This window comes from Pteronotus mesoamericanus, unplaced genomic scaffold, assembly GCF_021234165.1.
Source record: "Pteronotus mesoamericanus isolate MK-2021 breed Mesoamerican mustached bat unplaced genomic scaffold, CSHL_Meso_final contig_74, whole genome shotgun sequence".
Taxonomy (NCBI): Eukaryota; Metazoa; Chordata; class Mammalia; order Chiroptera; family Mormoopidae; genus Pteronotus; species Pteronotus mesoamericanus.
Window position 1 is genome coordinate 44,504,612 of NW_026555247.1, and position 9,608 is coordinate 44,514,219.

Here is a 9,608-nt window from a genome sequence, read left to right on the forward strand (position 1 = left end):
GGGGAAGACTGGCTCTGCTCTGCCCCGCGCGGGCTGGCTCTGAGCGCGGCGCGCTCCGAACCAACCGGACGAGCGCTGAGGCGGGCGCGTCCAGGGCGCTGCGGGCCGACTCCCGAGGTCCCTTGCCGCTCGCCCCGTGGAGGCGGGCAGCAGCGGGGTTTCTGCAGGTCACGGGGACAAGGTTTCATACGATCACCCAGTCCCCTCACTCGAGCCAGAGTGAAATCAACCCCATCACCCCCAAAAGGGGTCAGTTATAGGTTCTCGTTGTAAAAAATAACATTATTACTGTGTATAAATCACATTCATCATTCAAGTCAAAATCTACCAAATTGTACAATTGAGATTAACCATCAACATTTTTTCCTTTTTTTCTGAATTATTGATTTTAGAGAGGGGAAGGGAAACGATCGGCTGCCTCCTGCACGTGCCCCAATCAGGGACTGAACCCCCGTGCATGTGCCTTGACCGGGAATCGATCGCGGGGCCCTTCGGTGCATAGGACGATGCCCCAACCCCCTGAGCCACAGCGGTCAGACCTCAACATTTTCTTCAGCCAATTCTGTACAGCTGAGGGTATTGTTTATAATCCAATATCCTGTTTTCCTTTCACATCACGGATGTTTTCCTAGGTGAGCATCTCACACACACTTTACTGCCGACTCACAGCCTGTCATCTCAGACACTGAGGTCCTATCCCGCTTTCTTGCTACTACAAATAATCCGTAACGAGCACCAGCATCCATGCCTCCTCTGCCAGAAAAAGGCCAGGTCCTGGGGCACGACGTCTAAGCCACCGGCAGCACGTGAGACACGGGAGCGCCGTCCTGGAGCTGGCGTGCCGTCACACCTTGTTTGGGGAAGACGAAGCTGCTGTGGCAGGATTTACAAGCCTGGAGGTTGGCGTGAGGCTCCCGCGCACACTCAGCGACGTGGGCGGACGTCTGGGAGCTGGCGCGCGGCTGCCAACAGGGTACCCAGTCGCTGGGACATCTCCAGCCTTCTGACCGGTCCGTCGTTCCTTCTCATTCGGGAGCTCCAGGACTTGAGCCTCTTGCCCAGGTTCTCAGGACGTGGCAGGGCCCCTGCTGTGAAACCAGAAGGGGTGCGGCTGCAGGTGCCCCCACCCTGTGCCCCCCGCACGCCACCACCCTGCTCCTGGGCAGCTTCAGGAGAAACTCAAGCCTGATGTGGAGGCCGAGGGTTCATGGACTCTGCGGAGAACAGTGTGTTAGATACAACCTTAAGAGGAGTTAAGAAGCAGCTCACTCTTTGTATTTAAAGAAAGGCCTACCAAGTTATTTTATTGCACTGTTTTTATGCCCAGAAGACACGCTTGGATTCTGTTGTGGGTTGAACTGCACGCAACCCCCAACCCCCGACACACACGTTGGTAACCCTGACCCCCAGGACCTGAGGGTGTGACCCTGCGGGAACGGGACTGCTACACACGTAATTAGTTAAGATGAGGTCATGCTGGAGCTGGGCAGCCCTCATCCCAGGATGAGTGTCCTCATAACAAGGTGACACTTAGCCCTGGCCGGGGAGCTCAGTTGGTTAGAGCATCGTCCCAATACGTCAAGGTTGTGGGTTCGGTCCTCAGGGCACAAGAATCAACCAATGATGCATCAATAAGTGGGACGACAAAGTGATGTTTCTCTCTAAAAGTAACTTTTTAAAAAAAGAAAAGGAAATGTGGACACAGATGTAACTTGGGGAAGAGGCCTCGAAAAGAGGAGGCGGAGACTGGGGTGGGTTGGGAGGCGCCTGGTCCCTGGACACCCAGCCTCCGGCTGGGGAGACACAGGCGCCTGCCGAGGGGCCGAGGCTGTGGCCCGCATCCCAGCAGCCCGGGAGGCGGGGACCTCGCCGCCATGAGTGCAACGTGGAGCAGCCACAGGACGCCCCGCCCGTCTCTCCAGGCTAAAGAATTAGGTTCTTCCACAACCAGCGACCTGCACAAGAAACAAACACTGGGACACGCCTGTCACCGCGCACGTTTACTTCCACCGGGTATTCACAGACACTGGTGGACATGGAAGTGCCGCCGCCAGGCCGACTCCCGGCCGAGGCCGCGCGGCCCTCGTGCCCTTCCCCAGACCGCTCCTCGCGGGTCCTGAGTTCACGGCATCGCCACGAGAAGGGCCTCCCGGGCGAGCACGCCCAGCCTGCGGCAGGCGCTCAGTAGCGGTACTTGGTGGAGTAGTCCTTCGGGGACACGACCAGGCCCCGGCCTTTGCGGGCGCCCCGGTACACAGTCTCGATGATGTCGATCATCTCCTGCTTGTCCTCCATGGCCCAGTTGATCTTGTTGTTGTTGCCGGTGCCCAGATCGATCATGATGTGCTTGTTCCTGTGGAAGGAATGGGCAATGCTCGTCAGAGCCTCCGAAGGGACCCCATGGAAACCGCCCACCGCTGCGGCTCCGGTCCCCGGCGACCGGCCGTGGGTCCAATCAACAAGCTGGGCGAGCCTCGCGGGTCCTTCCCCAACCGACTTGCCCCGAGAGAACCTGCAGAGCCCCAAGCTCACAGACGCGCTGTTCGCAGCCACGGAGTCTCTGCTAACTGGTCCCACGGGATACGAAGCTGATACAAACCCTGCACAGCCCACCGGGACCGTCCTCGCCAAGACAGGCTCTGTGCGTGCGGCAGACCCTAGTCTGCTGCCCACCGACTTCTGCTGCAGCAGCAAGAGTGAGACATTTAGGCAAGTACAACAGTGTCAGAGGGCGATTTCCTTCCAAATAAGCCTCCCCAACAATTACTTTTTCATTCATGTTGTGACTTGACTTTATTACGACATAAATACCACCACATGTATGTGGTGCCTGCACCTGGCCCGTGTCCCTGGCTGGTGTCCGCCCCCACTGTCTCCTTTAAAGCAAAGCTGTAAGTTGTGGAATCAAATTCATCGGAGGCAGTTAGAGAAATTCCATTCTTCATGCCAGTAATTCACAGGCTTGGGCCCACAACAGAATGTTTAAGCGGATAAAGTAATCTTACAAGCAAAGAAATTAAGTACAGGTATCACAAAGAACGCTAAATAGTCACTCACGTCGTATTTTAAAAGTGAGTTATTTCAAAACAGTTTCCACCAACAGGCTATTTAAAGGCACCTTAAATGTCAGTAAGAGTGCCTTCCATGTAAGCCTGCCTCACCTAGGTTTCCGGGCAGTCATTTCAAGAGGGTGATTTGTCACTGAGGAAACGCTAGCACGGGAACTACTCCTTTGGAAGTCACTCAAAAGATCACACGGACTGTGTCGCCAGGGACACAGTCCGTGCGTGACAAGACTGCGTAGCTGACTTCCTTCTACAGAAAGAGTCTAAAGGCGCCTCGACTGCACTAAGCTTCCAGACTAGCAGCTTCAACGTAAACGCCTTTCAGAGACGAGGACGCACCTGAAGAAGAACATGACGGTGCACGGGTCATACAGCTCATACATTTTGTTGAAGTCGGGTACTTCCGTAATATCCACAAGATAAATAACTGCGAAGTTTTTAACCTAAAAGTAAAGAAGATTAAAAAACATCTAAAATAACAAATTGATTGTTTATTCCGTAAAAGTACATTAAACATAAAAACCACCGTCTGTATATAACAGAACAATTTCCAAACTAACTCTCCAACATTTTCCCCAGTGGCATTAACACAGAAAAATAACCCAACAAGCTCGAGATTCCAAGCACTTAATCGGCCACCTACACCTCCCGCTACTGTTTCTCAGAAGAGCAAGTTACAAGAACCTGCAGAAAATGTCCACAGATGTATTATTCACGCTGATCTCGCAATAATCTATATGAACTTTTCCGAACCAGTATTTTTATAAATACTTAATAACATGCACTGAACAATGGCTTTATAACATGCTTTGGAATTCAGCTATACATTCCTCATGTGCTTAGGTCTCAACTCTTGTAAATACTGGAAGACTAGTACCCCAAGTAATATCATATATACCAAATTTTCTGTTTTAAAATATTTTAATTTATAGACAGATAAGGGAGGGAGAGGGAAAGATCAACGTATGGTTGCCTCTCACGCGCCCCCTGCTGGGGACCTGGCCTGCAACCCAAGCACGTGCCCTGACTGGGAATCGAACTGGCGACCTTTCGGTTTGCAGGCTCAATCCACTCAGCCACACCAGCCAGGGGTCAAATTTTCTTCAACTGCAAGTTCATCAGAGAAGATTTAGAAAACCCAGAAAACTAAAATCACCTTCAATACCAGCACAAAGTTAACTGCTGCAAAGGTATTTGTAGTATATTTCCCCCCCATTTTTTGCTGGTATGTGTCTGTATGTGCATGTGCGTGTGCGTGTATATATATTTATGTTTTAAAAATCTGTTCAGCGCTGGCTGGTGTGGCTCAGTGGACTGGGTGCCGGCCTGGGAACCGGAATATCGCTGGTTCAATTCCCAGCTGGGGCACATTCCTGGGTTGCAGGCCAGAAACCCACTTGGGGGCTTGCAAGAGGCAACTAATTGGTGTATTTCTCACACATTGATGTTTTTCTCCCTCTCTTTCTCTCTCCCTTGCCCTCTAAAAAAAATAAAAATAAAAATCTTTAAAAAATGAATAGAAAGCTGTTTATACTGTTTTGACAAAATGTGATCGTACAGGTACAATATTCAGCACCCAGCTTTAATTACAAGCATTCTCGTACATATCGAACTTGACAAACACACCGCGTTCACGGCTACATCACGGAAGTGGTTCACCGAACGGCTGCGTCCTGTGCTCTCTGCTTCCCCGGCGACACCACCGTCCCCCACCTCCTTTGGGAGAAAGTCGTCTTTACTGGCCACATAAAGTGGCATTCCACCTGGCAGGGTGCACGTTTCCAGTTTAACTCCCAATGGCCACGCCCGGACAGACGACTGCCGGGACCCCCGGGAGGGCCTGGCCTCAGCGCTTCCCCTCCTCGGACACTGTGGCTGTTTCCGCTGTCCCTGTGAATGACAGCCACCGTCTCGTGGGGCACAGAGCCTCGCCTCCTGAGGGGCCAGGCACTGGGACAGGGTGACGGCGGGTCAGGCCCCTCGCGCAGCGCCGGCCCCGCCGCCTGAACCTCACAGCCGGGACGCGCCCCGCGCTGCCGCACCTGTTTGCCTCTCTGTCTCTGATGTGCCCCAGAAACGACAGTGCCGTTTTTGTGTGTTTCTTTGAAGACTACTTAACCACTAGAATTTCCTTTTTTTCACATTCTTTTCCCATTGACCCATGAAAATCGTCTTTCCAAATGGGACTGTAAACTTATTTGCATAAATTTACCATACCTAAAATACTTGCCTACTATACTGTAGTCATCTTAACTGGTTGTTGAATAGTATTCTTTTTTAAACGTGAACCATATGTACAAATTTCATTTTCATCACCAAGCTGTTTTTAACATGCATGATCTTTTGGTCGCCCCCAGGGGGAAACCTCCTCTCCAGCCCCAGGGCCGCACGGGCCGCCTTCCCGTCAGCGCGGCGGCCGACCCCCACCGCGCCCTCCGAGCTGAGAGCCCGCCTGCAGCACCCGAACCACGGTCGTCACGGCCCGCTGGCTCGTTCTTACATTTCTAGGCAATTCATTTCAAATCCCTAAAAATATCACACGGTGGCTTTATTTTCTAAAACCGCGTACCCAGGTTGGCCCCGCTCACAACTGCTGCGAGCTTTGCGACATGAGGCGGTAACAATAATGGCGCCTAGTGGCTGGGGAACCGGTCCCGTGCTCTGTGACGGGAGGCGTCCTGCAAGCCTTTCCGTCACCGCTGCTGCCACGGCCACCTGTGGGTTCAGCCCTGGCGCCCCTTCCCTACAGACTCCAGGACACACAGGCCGTAAGTGGCGGAACCCGGCTCGGCCTGACCGCTGACCCCCACTCTGTCCTGCGTCTCACAGCCGGCCACCACCTCTCCCCGCCACCTGCAGGGCAGAATCCAGAACCCACACCCTAGGTTACTTGGGAGTCAGCACGCTGATGATTTGCTTACCCGGGAGGGGCTCAGTAGAGGCTCCCCTGAGCCCCGCAGCATCGCCCTTGACGACGGCAGCTGCAATGGCGGCCAGGCCCCCAGCACCACCTCAACTCAAGGTTCCCCAGGCCCCCAGGCCCCTCCTCAGGCTCCTCAGTGTCTTGGGAGCGGCTGACCAGCGCCGCACTCACACTCGGACCCAGGACTCCGCTGAGGGGTTTCTGGAAGTCATGTCGCGATCCCCAGGGAAGCTTCTTAAAGAAGCCCTTCCTGGGCCTCACCCCAGAGCCTCAGAGTCAGAATCTTGGCGACGCGCTCGGCAAGGCCCCCGCGTCGCTGCCGATGCCGCTCGCTCGTGGAAGACGGGGCCGACGTCCACGGGGCCGCCGCCCCGCCTCACGCTGCCTCCCCCACCAAACAGCAGGCTGTAAAAATCAGCTTTCTTCTAAGTACAGGACGCACCTTTACCTGTTACTATGGACTCGAAGTACCATTTTAACCCAGGCTGTATCAGCGTCTCCTATTCCCATGAAAGAGAAGACGGTTTCCATGTATCCAATTTTACTTTTCAATCCAATGAATGACCTCTCGGACCATTCATAAATTAGTAATAAGTTCATTATTTCACTAAACCCAAATATATTTGCCTTCGTTCTACTGCTACAACTGCAAAAATCCAAATCAGAGTTATCTTAAAATCGCCACGAGGAAATTTGAGAGAGAAGGGAGGCCCTGGTTGCACCGTGACGTCCCCACCCGCACACCCGCACTCTTACTGTCTGCACACAAGCGCCCCAGACAGCAGTGAAACGTCGGGAAAACCTGATCTCACAAAGCCCCGCTCTGCCTTCTCCAGCTGCCCCTGCACGTAAATCGCTGTGGGCTACGCACACGGCGACCCACAAAGAGCGCGGCAGGGCTAAGGAAGAGGAAGAAAGAAAAGACCAGGACCGCCGTGCCGTGAACATAAACGTCCTACTTTGCAAATAAACATGGTACTAAAAAAGTGACAATCTTTTAAACTAAGCTTCTAAAAGGGAACTCCAACGCTCTTGCCAAAGTCTGCAAATGTGTTGTGTTCATGCGACTATAGATGGAAATTTTGAAAAACACACAATCACTAGGAATTAAGTTATTTATCTAGAGAGAGGGACCATGAACATCTTTAAACTTGGAAATGGGTGGGCACTTCTCCCAAAAAAAGGCAGAAGCCGTTGTGCACAAGTTCAGAGCGCTCGTCGCCAGGCCAGCGCAGGTCCTCTCTTCACTTGGTGTCACACTGGAAACGAAGGCACGAAGAGCGAGGGCGGGCTGCAGCTTTTGCCCTCGCTTTTCAACTCCCTGCCCACTGGCGAAGGCCAGGCAGTAGACACCGAACGACTGCAGCGCCCCGGGGGCGGGGCCGCGCTACCTTCTCCGCGATGCTGTACAGAACCTCGTCCATTTTCATGCACGTAGGGTCCCAATCGTGCCCGAACCGAATGACGACCACCCGGTCTTCTTCCGAAAGGATGGCCTGGTCCACCTGCCAGCCGTTGTGCAAGTGCGGGAGCATGTACGACATGCTGGCGGCTCTGCTGGCCTCTGCGGGAGAGGAACTCGGTGGTCGAGCTGCTTCCGGCTCTGCCACAGCACGCGGCGCTAGCGGGGGGCGCTGCCGCCCTGAGCCCCGCTCCCCTCCGGCCTCGAACCCCACGCCCGGCCCCGCTCCCTCCCAGGACCCCACTCCCGAACCCCGGCCCGGACCCCTCCAGCCCCCTCCCAGGACCACGATCCCAGATCCCGGCCCGCACAGACCTCGGCGGACTCCGGGGCTCCAACACAGCGGCCGCGGCGGGCAAGCGCGCCGACGTGAGCGTGCGCGTGCCCGCCTTGCGTGCGTCCGCCTGCGCGCGCGCGTCCGCGCTGGAGCTGCGTGGGCCGGTGAGTGGTCTCCGGGCGACGCGGAGAGTCGGGTTTTGATGGGAACGCTCCGCGGTCCGAAGGGCTGGGCTGTTTGAAACCTGACCGGGCTTCACCGCGCAGCCGCACTGACCCGGGAGGAGTCTGTCCCGGTCGCTGCACGGAGGCCCCAAAAGAATCATTTTGGCATCACACTTTCCAGACGTAAACACGCTGCTCTACTTGCCAAAAGCAGTTTATTAGCAGAAAAATACTCCAAACTAATGCGTAAGGCTCACCAGACATATATGAAAATATTCCCGCCCTGGGCGTTGTGGGTCAGTTGGTGGGAAAATTATCCCTAACGGAAAGATTGGGGGTCGGATTCCCAGTCAGGGCGCATGCCTAGTTTGCGGGTTCGATCCCACCTCCGGCGCCTACCCACGGGAGGGAACCGATAGATGTTTCCCTCGCACACTCATTTCCTCTCTCTCTCTAAAAGCAATGAAAAAATGTCCTCGGGTGAGGATAAAATACATATATATATAAAATAAAAATTTCCTCCCATTCTGTGGATTGACTTTTTACTTTTTATTGGTATTATTTGTAGCACAAGTTTTACATTTTGATCGTCCAATTTATTTATTTTTCTTTCGTTGCTTGCGCCTTTGGTGTCATACCTAAGAAACCGAGATCATGAATGTTTACTCCTGTTTTCTCCTAAGAGTTTTATTCTTTTCTTACATTTGCACCTATGATAATTTTGAGGTAATATTTGTGTGTTAGGTGTCCAAGTATTCTTTTACATGTGGGTATCCGGTTGTCCCACATCGTTTATTGGAAAGATTATTCATTCCCCATCAAATTGCCCTAGCATGCTGGTTGAAAATCAACTGACTTTAAATGCAAGGATTTATTTCTGTAGCGTCAAGTCTTCTCCATTGATCTTTACATGTAGCCTTTTGTCAGTCTGTCTTGATTCATGAAGCTTTTGTAGCAAGTCTTGAAATCAGGAAGTGAGTCCTGCAGTTTTGTTTCATTTCAAGACTGGTTTGGCTTTTCTGAGTCCCTTGCATTCCGTATGAACGTTAGGGTTAGTTTGTCGATTTCAGCAATAAAGGCAGCTGGGGATTTTGGTAGGGATTTTGTTGAACCTGTACACTAATTTAGGGAGTATTACCATTTTAAGATTGTCTTCCAATGCATGCATATGGGATTCCTTACATTTATTGGTCTTTTTTAATTTCTGTGACTGTTTCCAGTGTCCACATCTTGGACTGGAATACTTATATTCCTAGGTATTTTATTATTTTTGATGGTATTTAAATAATTGTAAATATTTTCAGATTATTCCTAACTAGAGTATAGAAGCAAAATTGACTTTTGCATCCTGCTCTTGCATTGTGCAACCTTGCAGTGTTGGTAGGTGGGCCCGGTGGTTTATCGCTACAGTTCAGAGGGAACGCCCCAAGGGTCTTCGGAGAGATTTTTCGAGGAGTCGCCTCACATGATCCAAAGCTCTCAGATAGTTCTCACCAACTCCCAGCGCCCGTAGCCTAAATGCCGCCCGGCCATACAGTGGCTCCTCCACGTGTTCTTACCCAAGAGCACCGGCCCGCTCCAGCAGCTGGGCTGCTGCCCATCAAAGACAACAGAGGTAGCACGACTTCATTCTTACGTCAAAACAACATTTTAATCTTTGTCGTAACCAAACCTATTAAAACCCTTTCATTTATCATAAACATATGGACTTGAAATC

General features: G+C 52.4%; 1 protein-coding gene across 2 annotated transcripts; it reads right to left on the reverse strand.

Moving 5' to 3' along the window:
• Window positions 1–1,187: 1,187 nt before the first annotated feature.
• Window positions 1,188–7,819, reverse strand: TXNL4A (thioredoxin like 4A). 2 transcript variants are annotated; one of them, XM_054583802.1, is made up of 4 exons: window positions 7,766–7,819; window positions 7,380–7,552; window positions 3,405–3,508; window positions 1,188–2,353 (listed from the first exon to the last, which is right to left on the reverse strand). In XM_054583802.1, exons 2-4 carry the CDS (start codon window positions 7,530–7,532, stop codon window positions 2,182–2,184), a joined length of 429 nt encoding a protein of 142 aa, XP_054439777.1. In that variant the 5' UTR covers window positions 7,533–7,552; window positions 7,766–7,819; the 3' UTR covers window positions 1,188–2,181. The 2 variants fall into 2 exon arrangements, with proteins under 2 accessions (XP_054439777.1, XP_054439778.1); XM_054583803.1 differs by lacking the exon at window positions 7,380–7,552 and having other exon boundaries at window positions 7,766–7,815.
• Window positions 7,820–9,608: the final 1,789 nt, after the last annotated feature.

Coding starts and splice junctions, on each gene's coding strand:
- TXNL4A (XM_054583802.1), bottom strand. CDS start 7,532: ATGTCGTACATGCTCCCGCACTTGCACAACGGCTGGCAGGTGGACCAG. Junction 3,509..7,379: donor TGTACAGCATCGCGGAGAAG/GTAGCGCGGCCC, acceptor CTTTACTTTTAG/GTTAAAAACTTCGCAGTTAT. Junction 2,354..3,404: donor ACCGTCATGTTCTTCTTCAG/GTGCGTCCTCGT, acceptor TTCCTTCCACAG/GAACAAGCACATCATGATCG.